At 67.5% G+C, this 20,139-nt stretch overlaps 1 protein-coding gene across 1 annotated transcript in view; it reads right to left on the reverse strand.

Annotated features, from left to right (window-relative positions):
* The window catches only part of MYOM2 (myomesin 2), a 51,408-nt gene that overhangs the window by 1,241 nt on the left and 30,028 nt on the right, over nucleotides 1–20,139 (reverse strand). Inside the window, 21 exon segments of the mRNA XM_049094895.1 lie at nucleotides 150–205; nucleotides 1,110–1,132; nucleotides 2,313–2,349; nucleotides 2,582–2,745; nucleotides 4,310–4,415; nucleotides 7,766–7,804; nucleotides 8,321–8,408; nucleotides 8,508–8,618; nucleotides 9,205–9,272; nucleotides 9,833–9,892; nucleotides 9,984–10,128; nucleotides 11,656–11,792; nucleotides 12,277–12,321; nucleotides 14,044–14,150; nucleotides 14,232–14,391; nucleotides 15,091–15,205; nucleotides 16,020–16,198; nucleotides 16,610–16,736; nucleotides 17,341–17,528; nucleotides 18,712–18,833; nucleotides 19,870–20,044. Coding sequence (XP_048950852.1) covers nucleotides 150–205; nucleotides 1,110–1,132; nucleotides 2,313–2,349; nucleotides 2,582–2,745; nucleotides 4,310–4,415; nucleotides 7,766–7,804; nucleotides 8,321–8,408; nucleotides 8,508–8,618; nucleotides 9,205–9,272; nucleotides 9,833–9,892; nucleotides 9,984–10,128; nucleotides 11,656–11,792; nucleotides 12,277–12,321; nucleotides 14,044–14,150; nucleotides 14,232–14,391; nucleotides 15,091–15,205; nucleotides 16,020–16,198; nucleotides 16,610–16,736; nucleotides 17,341–17,528; nucleotides 18,712–18,833; nucleotides 19,870–20,044 — 2,252 coding nt within the window.

The raw sequence follows: 20,139 nt of genomic DNA on the forward strand, positions 1-20,139 counted from the left end.
GGGCTGGCCTGTGCCCCGTGCGGTCACTGCCCCTGGGCGCTGAGCAACACGCAGTCCCCTCCGCAGGCTCCCCATGCCCAGGAGCGGGACCGCCTTGCACAGCCGACACCCCGTGGGCCCTGACTGTGCGCCCTGCTGCCCGGCCTTACCTTGCCCTCCATGATGGTCACCACGTCAGGCAGGCCACCGATCAGCTTGCCGCGATCTGTAACACGAAGGCGGCTCGGTTCAGAACACGATGGGCGGGCGGGGTGTCCCTGGGGAGGGGCCCGTGCAGGGCAGCACCGAGATGCAGGGAGGGGTGCCCACGACCGCACCCGTAACGGGGAGGGGCCAGGGGGCCAGGGGTCGCGGGCCCTGTGCAGGGGCGGACGTGCGCGCCCACGAGGAGCGAGGGCCGGGCATGAGCTCACTGGGCTCCACTCATGGAACGACACGTGGCTACGACCTGCTCTGCAGGGAGGGGGGTCCTGGGCCTGGGCGCGGGGCTTCCCACGGGTGGGGGCTGCCGGGAGCCTAGGCTGTCTGCCTATGAGGACGCTGTGACATCTAACCTGGTCGAGGAGGCCCCCCAGAGCCAGTGCTGACCTGCCCTACCTCCCCGACCTGCCCCGACCAGCCCCGGCCTCCCCCTTCTCGTCTCCACACCCAAAGCAATACTCCGCTGCCCGGACCATCCCAGGGCCGGGCCGGCCATCCACGGGCCTTCCCCACAGACCAAAGCTCCCTGAGGTCATTCAAGCGAGCCAGCCCTGCATCGCTCGTCCCCTGGACGCCCCGCGAGGGCCATGGTCTAGACTCGCCCCCACTGCTGCCTCTGCCTCATGACCCGCGGCTTCTGCGGGGGCTCTGGGCGGTGAGCCACCCCGGGACCTGCGAGTGTGGCCGACTGGTCTCCTGCGCCTCTGCTGTGCGTCCTCTACCTATGGCCACACCTGCCCGAGCACCTCGCAAAAGAACGGGCTGTGGGTGCCGGGAGTCACGGAAGGTTCTCCCCTGGGGCGCGCAGGGTGCTGATGGACGTCGGACGCCCCGCACCGGGACGCTAAAGCCGAGGCCCTTGCCCACCCCGAACAATCCTCGGTGACCATAACGCAACATGTACTTACTCTTCTCTGCAAACGCTGCTGCCCTAAAAATGAAAGCGGGGGGGAGGAGAATGAAAAGACAGTCCTGAGAAAACGCTGCCACAACAAGCGCCACACACTTCAGAGCTTTGCTGGACGCGCAAGCGAAAGGAAGGAGGACCAGGGTTGGCTGCGTCCTAGAGGAGCGGGTTCGCGGCGGCACCCGAGGAGCTACGGCCGGTGGGCGCTTCCACCAACGTCTCCCCGCGGGCGCTGGGGCCGGTCCCTGCCTTTCAGCAGGTGAAACCCACGGAAACCAGCTCAGGATTCAAGCGCATAGGTTGGAGGGATTTCTTTTTTCCCCTAATTCCCCAGATTGCTTTGGCCTCGGGCGTCTGGGCATCGCTCAACAGACACCTACTGACCGAGCGAGGCCAGCGGCCGCTCTCCCGTTTGGGCGCTTGCAGGGCCCAGATACACATTTAGAAGCCGCGAGGGGATCTTTAGAGGGTTGCTGGGAACACGGTGATATTATTCAGCAATAAAAATAAAGGAGCCTTCGGGCCCCGCAAAGACACGGAGGAGCCTAAACGCGGAGGACGAAGCGAAAGACGCCCGGCTGAGGAGCCTACGCGCCGTGCGACTCTGCCTCCAGGACATTCCGGGGGAAAATCAGAACCAGGGAGACGGGAGCAGGGCCCTGATGAGTGGTCGACAAAGGGCGGGCGGAGGGAGGCATGGCAGGCGGAGCACGGCGCGCTCACCCGTCCAAGCCCCAGAACCAACCACAGCTGGAGGGAACCCCGGGGGACACCGCGGACGCCCGGCGACGGCGACCATGCGGGCTCACAGCTGCGGACAACGGCACCGTCCGTTGGGGGTGCGGGGGGCAGGGGAGGCCGTGCGGGGCGCGAGCCGGGGCACACGGGGCAGCTCTGTACCTTCATCTCAATTTTGCTGCCATGGAATCACTCGAAAGGGAATTAAGTATTTAAAAAGAACCTGAATGTATAACGTTTAAACAGTCTCTTGCTCGGAGACCGTGAATACTTCGCCCACTCAGACCTTCGCCACTTGGATGAACCCAGGGTCACGACGGGCCCCGAAAGTCCATCGTGAGCACGCGTCCTTTAGGAGCGCGCCTGCCCTCTGCGCCCTGCACCCAGTAAGCTGCGCCCGGCCGAGCAGCCCCCGGGGAGGCCCCCACGCGACGTGCAAATCCACGCGACTCCATGCAAGTCTTACTTGAGCTGCTGGAACTCTGCGAAGGCCTCATCGAACGCTGTAAGGAAACGTGTGGTGCCGGTTAATGGTTTGGGCTCGCCGTCCGCCCACTCGGGTGGTTCCCCGGGGCGCCGGACCCGGTGGGAACGGAAACAGCCGACGGAATGGGCCGGCTACTGAGAAACCATGTTCTCTGAACGAAAACCACGCAACCAGAGTGTTTCGGCTTCTAGGGTTGTCGGTGGATCACGGAACGCGCCGTCGGGAGGCGCCGGGAACGACCGTCTTACCCTGGCCCGACAGGTCCAGCGAGCGCTGATGGTTGTCTTTGCCATCATAGATCTCAAAGGTGTATTTCCCTTTATCCTTCTCCGTGGGCTCACAGATCTGCAGCCAGGCCATCTCTTCGCTGCCTCCAATCCTCATATGGTCACTGGACGAAATCTTGGCATCTCTTTAAAAAAAAAAAGGGGAGAGAAATTCATGTCAACGGAGAACCTCGTATCACGTGCAAGGGAGCCACGGGGCAGCAGAGCCGCGTCTGGTGGGACGCCTGCCCAGCCCGCAGACGCTCACGCCCCAGATTTTTCTGGCTGTTAGAGGTTTATCAGCTACGTTAGTAGCTCAGATCTGCAAACCTTCAAAAATCAGACCTGATACCTACTTTTTATTTATTTTTTATTTATTTTTTATTTTTTTAATACCTACTTTTTAAAGATGCATCGTTATTTCACGATCATTAATTTGCGTTGTTTATGTAAAAATAATGACTGTGATTAACGTTATTTATGTAAAGATGCTGCAGGATAGTAGACTCGAGAATGCTTTACGGTACGGCATTTCTTTCCTCAAAACATTCTGATTAACACGTGACCCGGCACTGGCAGTTCCTGGATATGACCCCGGGGAACTGAGAGCAGGGACACAAGGGTCAGGGCCCAAAAAAGGGCGTGATTGGACACCTACTGATGTGGACGGACCCGGGGGATGGGACACTATGCCGAGCGGGAGGAGTCGCGCCCCAAAACACGAAGACGGTGGGATTCGACTGGGAGGAGTGGAGGTGACGGGGAGACGGGGATGGTGGTGGCCAGCGGCAGGGGTGGGCGGGGGGGGGGGACTCCGCGCTCAGGCCTCCTCGCTCCCACGCACACGTACAAGATCCTACTTCACGTAGAGATTCTCGGGGCCGCAGAGAAAAGCGCACTGTGCCGGGGGTCGGCCGATCCCCCCCAAGCCTGAAACATGAGGAGGCGCCCAGGTGTGCGGACGCCTGGACAAAAAGGGGCCGCGATGCACAAAGAGCACAGCTGCGGGGAGGAGCCTCCCCTGCCTCCCCTGCGTCCACGGTATTTCCACAGGCCCATGGGTGCATCGCCCACTGCAGGCGGGTGGGGAACTGCTGGACCCACAGATGCATCTAGCATCTCCCTAGCACCGATGGGGAGCCCCTTCCAACCACGGGGAGGGGCACCCAGCCGCCCGGCCCGCGCCGCATACCCCAGCCGCACGTGCACGCGGTCTGAGCTCACTGAGCCCGTGACCCCCGACGGGGCGGGGATTCCAGCGCCAGCCCCTTGCAGGGTGCCCACGGTCGGGCCCCACGCAGGGAGCAGCTCCCTCCCTGCAGCGCCCGGACACTGCTGCTGAGAAGGGGCGCCCTCCACCACGCTGCGGACTTGCGCTCTGCACCCTGGCCTGTGTTGGAGGCCGCAGGGGAAGGAAAGGGCGCCGGAGCATGTACCCCTGCAGGCGGCTCAGCCCTTCCCCGAGAGCCAGCACCCATAGGGCAGGCCCTGTGGGGTCCCCCTGCGCCAGCCGCTCCGCGGGCCTTTATTTCCACGAGTTCAAATACATCGTCCCCAAAGGGGAGAGCGCTGCGCTCGGACGCCCGGGTAAGGACGGGCGGGCCCTGCCATCGAGGCCACGAGGGCCAGGCAGCCAGGGACGCAGCCAGGGACGGAGCCTGCACGGCCTGCGTGCCCCCCTGCGGCCCCATCAGCCCCACCCCTACTCACTTGTGGTACCAGTTCACTTTCATTTCTTCAGTGAAATACTTCATGAAACACTGAAGCCGTATCCCTTCCTCGGTGCAGAGGACCTTTAGCGGAGAAGCAGAGGCTCCTGCGGGGAACAGAACGAGTCAGACCAGGAGCAGCACCGAGCCTCCGCCCCGAGGGCACAGGTACGACCGCAGGGGGCTGCCCCCCCGCCCCGCGCCCACGGCCTCCCCGTCTGCCCCGCGCCTATCCGCCTGCGGCAGCCCCGAAGCTCTCTCTGCTGGACGTGTCCACCCGCCCCCCGGCTCCTAGAAGGTACGATTCACGTAACCAGCAAAATAAAATGATCGATGGAGCCACTGGCGGGCGTCGCGGACAAGAACCGTGGCTGCCCCACGCTAACGGCGGTAAAACCACTGGGAGACCCGCGTCCTGAAGCCTCCAGAGTCCACGTGTCCCCACGGTCCTGGTACCGCTGGGAACCCCCAAAGGACGCGTCCCTGAACATGGGGAGACGCCGAACCACCAACTACGGCCGCGGAAACCGCCACGTAATTATGAGAAACTGTGGATGCGGCCTCAATGCAGAAGCTGGATAACGATCGTAAAACGGGTGGCAAACAGCGAGAAGCGAATTGTGTTTATGACGTTGTGTGAAGACGCAGGAACCAACATAAGGGCGATGGTGACCGTGGCGTCCTTTAGTTTCCGCTTATTCCCACGTGAGCGTAAGGGAAGAGTGTCCCGCAGACACACGGTGAGCACGGCCCCCGACCGGGCGGCTGGAAGCATCCCCGGCCGTGGCTGAACCTGCTCACGCAGGGCAGCCCCGTGACCTCGGTCCCGCACACGCGGCACCGGCAACCCAGGCGCCAGCGATGGTGACCGACCTCGGGTCCCCCTCCAAGGCAGGGAGCAGGGGTGAGGGGTCGGGGCAGTGGAGGGAGCTGGACTGATGACCAAGTGGCGCGAGTCCTTGGCGTGGGGGCCCGGGGGGCAGGGGCGGCCCAGGGAGGTCCCTGGAAGCCCCACACGGGCACAGACACCCCATCACCTCCGCCTCTCCGCCCACCTGAGACCCAGCCCTCCAGACAGCGGGGAGGGCAGCTTGGTCAGGGAGGGCCCACGCGGCAGACGAGTGTCCGTGGCCCCCAGGGACGCCCCCACCCAGCACCCGGATGGCTGGTCCTCCCCCCAGGAAGCTAAGGGCACCCGACCCCCCGCGCGGCTCCCACAGCTCTGCCAGCCCCTCCCCTGCTCGGCCCCTAGACGCCAGGGGTGTGAGACTCTGTGGAGGTCACTCACGGGGAGGAGGACCAGGGAGGACAGGCAGGAGGAGCAGCAGAGCGGGGCAGCCCCGGGCCCGGGGTGGAAGGGAGGCCGGCACAGGGAGAGGAGCAGGAGCCCACGCAGGAGCCCGCATGGGGGACGGAGGCCAGGGCCAGGCCAAGGGAGGCCGAGGGAAGCAGAGGGGGGACGCGGTGGACGGAGGCCAGGGCCAGGCCGAGGGAGCCCGAGGGAGGCCGAGGGGGGACGCGGTGGACGGAGGCCAGGCCCAGGCCGAGGGAGGACGCCAGGGGCCGCAGGCATTCAGGGAGCACCCTCTCTGCAGCCGGGGCTGCCTCCGTCTGCTCCAGATCGCCCCAGACCCCGACCACGGGCGCTGCCTCCGTCGGCAGGCACCCTGCACGGGGCGTGTAAACCCGCAGCACAGGACGTCCAGCTCCGACCCAGGCAGCTCCCGTGTCCCGACAACTCACACTGAAACAAGGCCCCGTTACCCCGTGAGGCCCCCGATCACGGGATGAGGACTCATGGGAAACCCGACGGGATCGAGCACAATGTCTGAGGCCTAAGAGCACGGCCTGGTGGGGCCTCCAGGCTGCCGCGAAGGGGCGGGGAGGACCAGTGCCCAAGACGTCCAGGCCGCGGGGGCTCAACGGAGAGTGTTCTGGGTGAGTGTGGGAGTGTGTGCAAGTGAGTGTGAGAGTATCTGTGTGAGCAGAGGCTGGGTGTGAAGCTGCGAGTGTGAGTCTACGTGCATGTGAGGCCACGTGTCTGTACATGTGAGTCTGTGCACGTGTGAGTCTGTGCACGTGTGAGTCTGTGTCTGAGTGTGAGTTTGTTGAGCCTACGTGTGCGAGTGCGCGTGGGTCTGTGTGCACGTGTGAGTCTGCGAGTCCGCATGTGTCTGCACGAGTCTGAGCCTGTGTCTGAGTGTGTCTACGTGTGAGTGTGAGTCTGCACGTGTGACTGTGTTGACTGCGTGTGAGCCTGTGAGCACTTGACCCTGCGTGACCCTGCGTGAGTGTACACGCGCGTGTGCGCCCGCAGTCCCGACACTCTCCCAAGCAGCGGGGGGAGGCAGGTGCAGAGCCAAAGGATGACGGAGGAGGAGCCGCCCGCCCGGCCCAAGAGCGAAGGGATGTCCCCCAGCGGGGACAGCGGGGACGGCGGGGACAGAGGGGACGGCGGGGACGGAGGGGACGGCGCTCCGGGAGGAACACACGGGCGCTGTGGGCACCTGCACGTGTCGCAGCGAGACCAAGGCCAGACCCAACCACGCAGGCCCCAGGACGCCCGGGCCAGTGTCCCCATGGGGGGCCTGTGGGGGCCGCGAGGACGGCCGGGCAGGAGGCGGCCCCAGAGGTCAGGCTGGGCTCACGGCCCCGGGCACAGGCCTCTGGCCTGGGCAGGCGCACGGTCCCCGCGCGGTGTCTCCTGCCCCCGGACGGAGGAGCGCAGGGGGACCGCCGCTGGGCACCTGCTGGCTCCCTGGCCCGGGCCTTCCCCCCGGGGGGCAGCGCCCTCAGCTCCGCGCCTCCACGGCCCCTCAGTGACCATCGAGGCCAAGGCCGCGTTTGTCCGACCGCGTGGAAGTCCACGGGGGACATGGACCCGCAGCGCTGTTCTGGGGAAGCGACGAGGGGAACCGGGGCGAGGTGCTCAGGAGGCGGCAGGGAGCCGGGTGAGCCGCCTGTGAGCTCGGGAGGCCGAGCGCGCTGCTGCTTGGGGCCGCGGCCCGGACACGCCGCGGGGGCCTCGGGAAAGCCGCCCCGTCAAGCGGCGCACTCGGCACGAGGCCCCACCCTGGGGGCGATCGGGGCCCAGCTACTGACCCGTGTCTCGGTTCTCACGTTTCTGCAGGGGGGAAGCAAGAGGAGGAATGTGTTCGCAAGGCTGAGAACGGGCCTCGAGCCCCCGACCAGAGCCGGGCTCAGGAGTGCTCGCCGCCGTCCAACACGGGTGCCGCGGGTGCTCAGAGCGCGGACGCACAAAGGCCTCACGGAAACGAGGCCACGGACGGCGTGGCCCATCCCGAGTGCAAGCTGGGGCCCCAGTGGGGTGCACGCGCTAAGTACGGCACCGAGGACCCCGGGCCGTGCCAGGGCCGCCCTTGGCAGCGCTCGGTGCCCGCCCAGGAAACGGGGGTTCGGCACCAACCTTCCCGGCGATGGGCGGGCACCGACTTACCACAGACTCTGCTCATCGCCAAGACCATGTCGTCGTACACTGCAAGGAGAAGGGGGACGTGCGTTACGAGGCGCGCTTTCGCCAGAAAGCCCCATCTTCCCGCGTGATCCAACTGGGACGGGAAGTCGTGATGGTCGTTTGAAAACTGCCACGTAAAATGGCGACATTTACCCATAAAAGGCTCACGGGGGCCAGAAATCCCTCGAACCCGTTCACTTTCTCCCAAGGAACGAGAAAATCTCGCTCCACACAAGTGCAACGCCCCGTTTGAATCCCCGCCCGCCCCCGTTTCAAGCGCCGTGACTACGTCAGTAACGGGAACACTCGGCGTCCGACTGACGACGGACCGAAACGCCGTTTCCTGTGAACACAACGTGACACCGGGCAGTTCCCCAGAACGCGGAGGCAGGTCTGGAGGCAGAGGTTCTCTTGCGCCGCGTTCCCGCCGAGCCACCAGCGTGCACCACCCGGGGCCAGGTGGACGCGCCTTGGAAGGACGCGGCGTCCCGTCGGCAACGCGGATTTCCGCCGGGGGTCGCGGAGGCGCTGCTGTACCTTTGCCAGCTATCTCAAGGACGGACACGTCCTGACCTCTGTCGTCCTTCAGGGTTGCCTTGTATTCACCGAGGTCCTTCTTCGACAACTGCGAATGGGGTAAGAGCGGGGCCGGATGCGGGACTTGCAAGTCGCCGGGAAGCCCCGGGAGCCTGGCCGCACCCCTGCCCCGAGCGGCACGACCCACCTTCGGTATGAGGAGCTGGCACACGGCCCTCTCCAGATCGGGCGCTTCCGCGTCGTACAGGACATCGTCCTTCAGCCACTTGAACACCGTCTCCCTCTTGGTGTTTGCGACCTGCGAGGCACAGACCCGGTTGAGGCGAACCCCTCTGGCTTTTAAGGAAAAAGAGTCTTTAGGGAGGGTGCGGAGTGGTGACCTCCGCAATAAAAACAATAAAATAAAAACAGCAATAAAACCAAATCTTTGTAGGGTCTACAACGCCGTCCAGGGGCCGCTGCCCAGGCCGGGTGACATTTCGGACGTATCCGGACGAGGGGATGAAACCGTCAGACCGAACAAGCCCAGTGGGGATGGGGACGCCCCGCTACCAGGGTCCCTCACACCCCAACCCCCGACGTGAGCTCAGAGGCGGCACGGAGCTTCGAGGAACTCCCGGGACCCGTAAGCACTTGAGTCAGGCGATCTGATGGGTGAGCGGCGCGGACGCGGACGGCTCTGCACCGGCACCTCACGTGGACCGGGCGAGCGGGCGTCAGTGAGCGTTCGGCAGCGACAGCGCGGTGGGTGTCATCGTCTGCACAGCTCGGGCTCGTCCCTCACGACGGTCCGGCCCGCCGCCCCCCTCATCCCTCAGGCCAGCCCAGGGGCCTCTCCCGCCCCACCCGAGCTAACTGCCCTCTCGCCCGGGCCCAGGCCGCACCTTGCAAAGCAGCCGGACTTCACACTCGTCCGTGACGTCCCAGTGCAGATATTCCGCAAAATGAGGGCCTGACGGGAAAACGGGGCAGAAAGGTTTTTGGAGAAGCAGAAGCACAGGCACGCGGGGCTGCGGTTGTGGGCGCGCCCTCGGCTCAGGCGAGGCCCGCGCACCGGGGCGTGGTGACGGTCACGCGGGGGCCCCCGGCGCCACCAGCCCGCATCGCGTGGCAAGTCCCGAGCTGTGCCCGCGGGACGACAGAGCAGGCGCCTCCGGGGGGCTCGGGGACGCACACTCGCGGCGGCTGCAGGCGGCCTGGGACGCAGCTCGGGCTCAAGGCGGCCCTCCGAGGGTGACCCGGGAAGCCACGCTGCGCAGGACGCCGGACGCGGGGCAGACGCGGTGGGCGGGGGACGCGGCACGGACGACGGGGCCTCAGGGCAGTGAGCAGCGAGGGTCCGTCCCGCCCGGCCGCCCTGCCCCGCGCTCGGCTCACAGCCACAGAGACGGGGCCCGCGGCGGCGGCCGGTAAAGGTGGAGGCGAGACGGGGACGCGCGTGGAGCAGACGCGAGGGCAGAGGCAGGACACCGCGTTCCCCCAGCACCCCGGAGCGGGCGGCGCAGCACCCACCTTGCTTCCTGAGGAACTCCCTCCTCTGCAGCTCAGCCTCGTCCAGCACAGCCTTGAACGCTGCAGCCACAGCCAAGGGAGAGAGACGTGAGACGCGCCCCTCGGCGGTGCCGACGCGTGGGCCCTCCCGCGGCCGAGGCGCAGCGCGTACCGTCTCCGATGAGGACCAGCGACGACTGGCTCTTGGCCTTCCCGTCGCGGATCTGCACGGTGTAGGTGCCCTCGTTGTCTATGGTGAAGCGGTCCATGACCATCTCGATGACGCCCGTCGCCTTGTCGCACTTGATCTTGTGTTTCTGGAAGCGACGGTGGAGGAGGGAACTCACGGGACACGCCAAGTCGCCCCCCGTCCTGCACCCACTACCGCGACCTACTCCGGCCGCACACGGGACCAAACCCACGCGGCGCCAGGGAAGGCGCTCATGACCCGGGGGACACCGGGGTGCCCCGCGCAGAGCCGCCTCCACCAGGGAGGCCCCGGCAGGGCCCGCACGCGCCCAGGAATGAGCGTCTGGAGCGAGACCCTTACGGAGCCGCAGAAACACGAGAAGGGGCCACGGCTGCCGCCCGCGGACCAGGAAACACGAGCGAGCGGCCACCAGCGACGGCCGGGACCCACGGCGGGCGCAGGACCCTCGGCCTCTTGGCCGCTCAGTAGCTTCCCCGACTGTCTCGGCTCCCGCCCCGCGGCGTCTGGGCCCGTTGGGGAGCTCACGCGGCTCCTGCGGTCGCCACAGCACAGGACACGAGGCGCGCTGGCAGGGGACACGCCACCCCGCTCAGCGCAGCGTCTGTCCCTGGAGCACTGCTCAGTCGTCCCCCCACGGGGCTCAGCCCGCGGGCTCTGCCGGGCCAGGAGGAAGGTGCCTGATGTCCGCGGCCAGCGCCCCACGGCTCCGCGAGGACGGCACCGGCTTCAGGGCCAGAAAGTCACGGGGTCGTGGTCCTTGACACCTGCTGCTCTGGTCAGACACTCGCAGGACGCGGGCCCGGGGCGGGGCGGGGGTTGGGGGGCCTGGGTCGGGGCTGAGGGTCCTGGGCCAGGGCTCGGGGGTCCCGGGCCGGGGCTGGGGTCCTGAGCAGACGCCTGTGAGGCCTGGGCCATCCCTGCCCGCGAACCACCCCCGACCGAGGCGCCTGGCGTCAGTAGTCGCTACAGGCAACGATGGCAGCGCCCGCCGAGCACCCGGGGGAGACCGCAGGGGTCGGGCACCCTGATTCTCCACGGTGCGGAGAGGCCCTCGAGCGGGTTGTCCTTCGGCAGCCGAGCCGTGATTCTCAGACGAGAAGCGGCGCTGAAACACGCTCCCCGTCCCGCAGCCCAGACGGGAGCGTCTCCGGCCCGCGCAGGACTCGCAAGGTGACCACGGGCCAACGCGTCTGCCTCCCAGCACGCCGCACGCACGGCCCTGGCGGTTCTGCTGCTCTTTGCCCCGATTCCCCAGAAAGCAGAGCAGCCCCCAGGGCGAGGGTCTCCCCGTGACGCCCCCGCGGGAGGCTCTGGGTGCGAGGGCCCACGGACAATAGGGCAAAAACGCCGCCCCCGGCGCCATGGCCACCAAGTCAGCCGCGCACCGAGGACAGTCCCCGCCCCGCGTCAGCCGGACCTCGTGCGTCCTAAGCCCAGGCTCCGCGGTTCCCACGCAGCCCCCACCCTCCAGGCCGGTCCCCGAGCACGGCGAGGACCAGCGGCCACACGGCCATCGTGCAGCCGGCCACGCCCCGGCGCCGCGGCCCTCGGGGAGAAAACACGCGGGACAGTGACCCGAGGCCCCCGACCCTCCGCGGTGCGAGCCGGCCAGAGGCCCCGCTCGCGGGCTCACCTCGCTGTCAGACACTTCTCTGTCGTTGATGATGAACCGGTAGCTGGCGTCGGGCGACAGGTGCTCGGCCTGCAGCCAGAAGCGGACCTGGCCCTGGTCAAAAATCTCATAAGCTAGTTCTGACTTCAGAGGAATCGCTGGGGGGACAAGAGAGGTCGGAGGTGAGCGCCGCGCAGTCCTTGAGGGGACCGGCACCCCAGCCATCCGGGGCTCTGAGGCGGGGACGCCCCGGCCCGTTGCACTGGGTCGGGAAAGCCAAACACAAAATAAACCCCGGTCGGCCCGTCGGGGCAGTCGAAGGCCAGTGCGTGTGAGCCCCGCGGCGCACCTGCCCCCATCCCGCGGCCCGCACCCGCTCCTCCCCCACCCCGTGGCGCCCGCCCACCCAGGGCCCGGCTGACCCCTGCGCTCCGATGGCCGCGCTACGCCAAGCCCCGCACCCAAACCCTCCCTGCGCAAGAACGTCCACCCGGTGCGTGATCGACTCGTATTTGTTTTAAATGAACCGGGACAAGCCGGTTACGTGAGGCGAAGCCGCCCTCTCCCCAGGGCGCTCCGGGGGGCCCCGCGCCTTCCCCCGCCGCCCTCCCCGCCGCCGTCCCCCACGGCCCCGCCACTCACTGGGGTTCTTGATTTCGTTGCTCAGGGCCATCAAACGTTCCAGCTCTGAAATGAAGGACACACGTTGAGTCTGAGCCGCACGCTCAGGGGCTGCGGACGGGACGCGGCAAGGCCCAGTGGGCAGAGCGGTGCCCCGAGGCTCCACGCGCGACTGGCGAGACCCGAAAGGCAGGTGGGAGCTAAGGCTCCTCCTCGGGCTCCCCTCACCACAAATAACCCTGTGGCAGGGGAGGGGCGGCCAGGCCAGGGCGGGACAGGGAGGGGGAGGAGGGTGGGACAGGGGACATGGGGGATGGGGAGGGGGCTGAGGGGGATGGGACGGGGAGAGGGAGGGGGACAGGATGAGGAGGGGGACGGCGGGGGGCGGGGGATGGGTAGGGGGAGGGAGGGGGATGGAGAAGGGGAGGGGGAGGGGGATGGGCGGGGAGGGGGAGGGGGATGGAGAAGGGGAGGGGAGGGGGCAGGATGGGGAGGGGAGAGGACGGTGGGGGATGGAGAAGGGGAGGGGGATGGGGGGTGGGAGGGGGTGGGGGAGGGGCAGGGAGGGGATGGGGAAGGGGGAGGGGGATGAGATGGAGAACGGGAGGGACAGGCAAGGGACGGGGATGGGAAGGGAGGGGATGGGACAGGGAGGGGCTGGGGAGGGGAGGTAGACGGGATGGGGGTAGGAAACAGGGCAGGGAGGGGTATGAGGGGTACGGGGAGGGGGCGGGATGGGACGGGGAGGGGACGGGGCAGGGGCGGGGCGGGCCGCAGCGGGCAGGCGGGCTGTGCTGGAGGAGCCGTAGGAGCCTGGATGCTGGACGACCTCGCCCCGCGGCCTGGCGCTGAGGCCCCCCACGGTGCCCGTCCTCACGGCTCTGCCCCCAGGACCTGGCAGGTGTCCCTGCCACGGGCTTAGGGACAAAACGCATCGCTCCTGAAGGAGTCCCCAGAGCAAGCGTGGAAAACCGGGTTCTGGGCCACTCTTGGTCCTTCCTCCTGATTAGAGCCCGGAGGAGATCGGGTCGGAGGGTTTGTAGGGACGTGCTCGCTGGAGCCCAGAAACGAGGCCCGGCCTCTCCTGACCGACCGGCACTGGCTCGCCTGCCCGGGGGGTGGGGGTCTGCTGAGCGGACCTGCAGCTCCGAGGACGGACGCCCGGACATGCCAGGGTCACCCCTGCGCCCTGGGGGGAGCCTGGGGGAGCCGCCCTGGGGGCACGAGGTCTGGAGAGCGCTGAGCGACCCCGGAGCCCCGACGTCCGTCCGACCGCGCCGCCCAGCAGGACACGGGCCACCAGGGCCAGGGGCTCGGCCGGAGCCCACCCCGGGCACCCACCCGGCTCCCCGGGCCCCTCACGACCGTTGTGTCCTGTTTGAGGGGAGCAGGGGACCGGGGCCAAGCCTCCTACGTCCTATTTCACACCCAGGACGATCCTGCTTTCCCGCGTCACCCTGATTATCCGGTGCTGGGAAGGAGGGGGTCTTCCCTCCGCGTCGCTCATCGACCTCAGGGCCTCACGCGCCGACACATCGCCAAGACCCAAGTTTAAAGGACCAGGTGATGTCTGGCCCAGGGCATGTCATGGGATCGAGTCCCGCGTCGGGGTCCCCGCAGGGAGCCTGCCTCTCCCCCTGCCTGCGTCTCTGCCTCTCTCTGCGTCTCTCGGGGATAAATAGATAAAATCCTCAAAAAAAAGTTGTGACTTTTGCCTCTGCCAACGCTCCGCGCCCCAGCCCCCCGCGAACGCACCCAGTTTCGGCACGTGCGTCCCCCGGGCGTTACCTTCCTCGTCCAGGGTGAAGCTGGACGACACCCCGTCCGTGTCGCTCACGGACACAGAGTAGGTTCCCAGGTCGCCTTTATCCGGGTTCTTAAAGTACAGCTTCGAGCTGAAAGGGAAGGGGCGCGGGTGGCGTTGCTGTCACGGCCCGCGCAGCCGCCCAGGCCCCGGGCCGCTCCCCGGCACTTACTGGTCTCCGGCCGTCTCCACCCTGAACTTGTGGTCGTCCTCGGCCAGCTCCTCGTACGCTCGGCACCAGGTGAACTGGGACGCGTCCGTCATTTCCTGGCAGTCGAAGCCCAGGTAGATGTTGCCCTCCTCGTCCACGCCGGCGCTGATCTCCTTGGTGCCTGCGAGCCAGGGGACGGCGGCGGCTCAGGGACGGCGCGTCCTCCGGGCCCAGCTCGGGATGCTGAGTCACACCGGGGCGGGGGGGGGGGACGCCGGAGCAGGAACAGGGCGCGGCGGGCGGGCGGGTGCACCCTGGGCAGCGTGTGGGCCGGGGAGCCCCTGCCGGTGTCTGGGATCCGGGCTCTCGCCGGGGCAAGGACTCGGGCTCCCCTCGCCGCCCTCCCTCCCCGGGCGCTGGGAAAGGCGCCGCGAGCTCCCTCCGAGCAGGTGCACAGCCAGCCCCACACCGGCCGTCAGAACCGTGCCTGGGACTCGGGGGCCGTGGGGACATGGGGCCCCGGGCAGGTACTGACAGACGCCGGGTCACCGGGAGGACAGGAGACGCCCGGACGCCAGTCCCCAGGGGGCGGAGAGACGGGGGCAGCGCGGGTGTCCAGGTTCGCCGCCCCCTCCCTGCGTGCCCTGCGAGGACCTCGGCCCCACAAGCGCCACCCGCCGACGTTCGCCTCTCGCCACCGACAGCGGCACCGACGGCTCGATGGCCGCCCATCACAGTCAGCAGAGACGTCAGGGGCCGGCGTCGCCCTCCCAGGACAGTGCCACGCGGCCCCGCTCTCCGCCCGACGGGAGCCCGCCGCCCCGCACCGCCTCGCACCCAGGGCACGTGCCCTCCCCGCAGCCCGGCGGCCGCGTGTCACCTGGCCTGGCCTCCACCAGCACCGGCTCGGACGTCTCCGACGGCCTGCCCACCCCGCTGGCGTTGACCGCACGGACCCTGAAGACGTAGGTCTTGCCCTGGTGCAGGTCACAGACCTGAGGGAGACAGAGCGGCGGGAAGCGTGAACGACGAGGGCCGTGTTTCCGCGTCCGACTGGGACACCCTTCCAGCTGGAGGAGCCGCACGGTGCCCCCTCGGAGCCACGCGGCCCGACTGCAGCGTAGACACACCCTTCGGTCCCGTGTACTCGCCGCTCCTTCCTCCGTGTGTTTCTAAGCAGAGTGAAGACCCCGCGTCCAGGCTGCACCCGCTGCTCACACGGGCCCCGGCTCTACGGGGCTCAAGGTTTTTACACGCAGCCTGCAAGCGAGCCGTCCTGTCCCCTGGACGCGCCACAGCACGTCCACCTCGCAGGCGCGCAGGTCAGGGGGCCGCGGGCCGCACACCAGTGCTCTTCGCTGCCGGAGGCTGACCTGGATCCCAGCGGCGCTTCGTTCGCCGAGAGGAAGCCGCTCTGGCGTCGTGGGGTCCGTGGCCCAGAGGCTGCGGCGTGTGCGGGGCACGTGCAGGGCACCCCGATGTCTGCGGCGCGGCTCAGAGCACACACCCGCGGGGGCGAGGCCTGGGTGAGGGCAGCTGGGGAGGGCGTGGGGACATGTCACCCCCCCAGGAGAGCCAGCCGCAGGTGCCGCACGCACGCGGAGACCCCGGAGGACCAGGGATGGACGCGCTGCCCCGGCCCACACGTGGAAGCCGTGCGTGCACGCGTGTCTGTGCGTGTGATCCCAGGAGCAAGCGTGGACGACACAGGGCCGGCGCGGGCCACCCACAGACACAGGGTCGGGCGCCCCCAGGGAAGCCGACCGCGGGACTGTCGGCCTGTGGCCCGGGAGGCGGGAACACCCTCACCTTTAGGTAGCGGCTGGCGGTGGGCGCCTCGTTCACGGTGCTCCATTCTCCAGAGTCCTCTTCCTTGTAGTCCACGAAGTAGCCAGAGACGGGGCTGCTGCCCGAGTACACGGGGGCCTTCCAGAGCACGACCAGGGACGAGTCTCTGACCTCGCAGAACGTCAGGTCGTACGCGGGGCCTGGAAGGTGAAACGTCGTCTGAGCCCGCGCCGCGGGGACGCCCCCACCTCCAGCACCGCAGGTGCACAGCCCCGCTCGCCCGCTGGCCGCCCCCGACCCGGCAGCCCGTCCCCGCGGCGTCCCCCTGGCCTCGACCCTGAGTCACCCCGGTGCTCGGGACCCGCAGGTGCGTCTCGCGGGGAGAACCGGCCCCGGCTCACACCCTGAGCCCTCTCGCGGCCCCACTAATGCCCCCCGTCACCCGCTCGGCCTCTGCACACGGCCCAGGGCCGGGCACTCGGCAGCCCGATCCAGCTCCGCCCCACGGCCTGGCACAGCCGGGAGACCCCCGGCGCCCAAGACGGAGCCCCGCCAGCTCTGAGGGTCGGTGACAGGCGCTGAGCGCGCTCGGGTCCCACGGGGCCTCTCACCAGGCTCAGGCATGGTCCAGGCCTCACACTTGAAGAGCTCGCTGGGGTCCGACGGCTGCCCAATGCCCGCCAGGTTGGCGGCGGCGATCTTGAACTCGTAGAGGGAGCCCTCCGTCAAGCCCTCCACCTGCGAGGTGGGTTGTGCGGGATGAGCACGGGCAGGATCAGCCGCCGTGCGGCCCGTGGGCAGCGAACACATCGCAAGACGGACGTGTCCGAGCCAACGTGAGGCCGGGGCTGGGCCGGGGCGGCCGGGCGCTAGGAACGTGGCTGCCGCGCTGCAGTCGCTCGGGAACCCCCCACATCGTCTCCGCCCTCCTGTCGCTGCGCCTGCAGGAGGCAGCACCGTGACCCCGCAGCAGGTGCAATGATGGACCGTGACCCCGCGGCAGGTGCGGTGACGGCACCGTGACCCCACGGCAGCTGGCACATCAGAGGCTCAGGGAGATGAAGGCCACAGAGGGTTGGGGCCAGGGCTGCTCCCAGCGGGGACGGTTGCCCCGCACACCCACGTCCTCACATCCCCTCTGCCCCCCCGCCCCGCCTCTCAGAGGGACTGGGCTCCTCGGGTCCAGCTCGACGGCCTCTCCCCCCAGGCCACAGACTCTCCTGAGCCCACGCGTGTGTCTGTGTCGCGTCGTCAGACTCCCCTGAAGCCCAAGTCCCCGAGGGAAGGGCTGTGCACCTGACAGGGGGGCACCCCCCTGCCCGCGACACCCAGAAGGACCCACCGTGAAGATCCTCTCCTTGATGGGCGAGGAGTTGACCTCGTGCCAGTTCCGGTGCTGGGCCTCGCGCCGGTCCAGGTAGTAGCCGAGGATGGGGGCGCCCCCGCTGTACCTGGGCACCTTCCAGCCCAGGGTCATGGAGTGGCCGTCGCAGTTGAGAAGCGTGACCCCGTAGGGGTGAGAAGGCACGGCTACGGGGACACGGAGCAAGAAGCTGGCCCGGGGCCCCACCCGGGATGTCCACCCCCAGGGCCGCTCCCGCCCCACACGGGCCGTCACGGTGTGCTGTCACCGCGTCCTCCGGGCCTGAGGGACACGAGCCCGCAGCACCTGTTCTCGCCAGAGAACGAAACCTCGGACAGCCGCTTTGTATGAGGTACACGTGGGAACGTGAGGGAGTCCCCGGGGACGGGACGGCCGAGGACGAGGGCATCGCTGCATTCCCTCGAGGGACGGCCCGCCCCCGGGATGCTCCGCGACACCAGTGTGGTCAGGGCACCGAGCGCAGCTTCCAAACACGCGCTTAACACGTAGATGGACGTGGGGCACCTGGGCGCTCGGTGGGCGAGGGTCGCCTTCGGGGCAGGTCATGACCCCGGGTCCTGAGATCGAGTTCCGCGTCAGGCTCCCCGCTGCTGCTCCCTCTGCCCTCCCTGTCCCTCTCTCTCCCTCTCTGTCTCTCTCTCTGTGTCAAATAATAAGATATTTTTAAAAATAATAAAATAAAAATCAGGGCAGCCCGGGTGGCCCAGCGGTTTAGCACCACCTTCAGCCCAGGGCGTGACCCCAGGGCCCCGGGATCAAGTCCCCATCGGGCTCCTGCACGGAGCCTTCTTCTCCCTCTGCCTGTGTCTCTGCCTCTCTCTCGCTCTGTGTCTCTCATGAATAAATAAAATATTTTTAAAAAAATCAGTTGGAGACAAAAATGTCCTCAAAACGAGGAACATTCACGTGTTCGCCATGGGGCCGTGTGGGGGAAGTCGGCAGGCAGCAAGGACAACGCCATGGTCCCAGGGCCCGCCTCCGAAGTTAGGTCCCTAGCTGTTCAGCTGGATGTAAGGCATGTTTACAGACGAGGCGGGTGACACAGCCACGAGGTTCACACGGGCCCGTGGGCTCCGCAGGGAGGACCAAAGCCCCCCAAGCTAAGCACAACCGATGCCTGGACCCCCTCCCGACGGGCACACACGTCCTCCCCCGGAGCCTTGTCAGCGGGCAGCACCCTCCCTCCACCCTGCACTTCCAAGACCAGGGGCCCGCGGGTGAGAGGGCCCCCCACCTTCCCCGCGGGGCAACAGGGTCACCCCAGGAGCACTCGCCCGCACAAGGCCACAGCCTCCCACCCCCGGCAGCGGCACAGCCGCGGGGACTCACTGAGGGCCGCCTGGACCTTGATGACGTCCGACTCCTGAGAGTTCTCGCTCATGCCCATGGCGTTGACGGCCTTGACCCGGAACACGTACTGCTCACCGGTCGTCAGCCCGTGCACCACAAACCTGAGCGAGACAGCGGTCAGGGCGCCGCAGGGCGGGGGGGCCTCCCTCAGGGACTGGGAGGAGCCTGACTCCCTGGGGCCTTCTGCTTAGATTCCCGATTCCGCGGGGGTCGGGGATGCGAACCCACGTGCTGGGGCGGGACGGAAAGCCGTGGCCCGGCCACACGGGGGGCAGAGCGGCTCAGGTGCGCACACCCTCCCACCTCCACAGCCCGACAGCCGTCCTCACCTCCCGGCGTCTTGAGCACCCCCAGGAGCACGCGGGGAGCCCCCCAGCCCAGCGCCCATCCCCAGAACGTCCAGGGACCACCCACCACGCTCAGGGGCGGGAGTGCTACTTTAAGCTTTGTGTCCTGAGATCCCTTCCTGAGTCTGCTTTGCCCGTGGGCCCGAAGCGACATCTCACGGGTTCTCTGCAGCAACATCGCTTCCTTCCTAGCCATGGCTTTTTCCAAGTTATCGATTGTTTATGTTTTTTTTTTTTTTTTTTAAAGAAGATTGAAAAGGGAAAGACGGCTGAGCCGTCCCCGTAACTCGTGCACAGTGGAGAACCCGAGTGCTGCTGCTGTTTAGCTGCTCAGATACCCTGGGGCACCCCGAGGTCAGACACTGCACACTCGGGGGCGGGCATAAATCCCTGCGGGGGCCACCAGGGGCGAAGGTGCTACGGGGTGGAGCACCCCCAGTTTCGTCTCAGTCGGCAGCTGGAGCACAACTGCCAGGTATGTGAATAATTTTAAATGTTTGAAAAATCAATTTGTGCGGTAAATGCCTCTCTCTGCCTCTGAATTTCACGGGGAACGCCTCTCGAGGGGGCGGCTGCTGTGTAAAATTCCCTGTTAGAGGGAACCTCCGCTAACGATGCCCGAGGGCCAAGGTTCCAGACGTCCCTCGTCTACACGCTAATCCTCCAGCCTGGCCCGGCCACTCGGCAGCTTTCAGGCCCCGGCCTCGCGTGTGGGTGAGAGACGGACACTCGCAGGTGTGTCTGCAGCCTGGGCATCCCCCCGCCCCCGGCGGCTCTGGGGCCTCCGCACCTGTTGTAGCCGATGGGCTTGTGATTGCACGGCTCCCACGCGTTGGACCCCGCCACGCAGCAGTCCACGTAGTAGCCGAGCAGGTCCTCCTCGTGCTTGGGCCTGTCCCACTGCACCACGACCGACGTCCTTGTGTTCCGTGACGCCAGCACCCGGCCCGGCGCCGAGGGGACCGCTGCGCAGGGGAGACGCAGCGTCAGAGTCCCTGGAGCTGCACCAGAGCCCCTGAAGCCCTTGGTCCGCAGGGCATGGCACCCCGAAATCTGGACG

Source organism: Canis lupus, chromosome 16 (assembly GCF_003254725.2).
Source record: "Canis lupus dingo isolate Sandy chromosome 16, ASM325472v2, whole genome shotgun sequence".
Taxonomy (NCBI): Eukaryota; Metazoa; Chordata; class Mammalia; order Carnivora; family Canidae; genus Canis; species Canis lupus.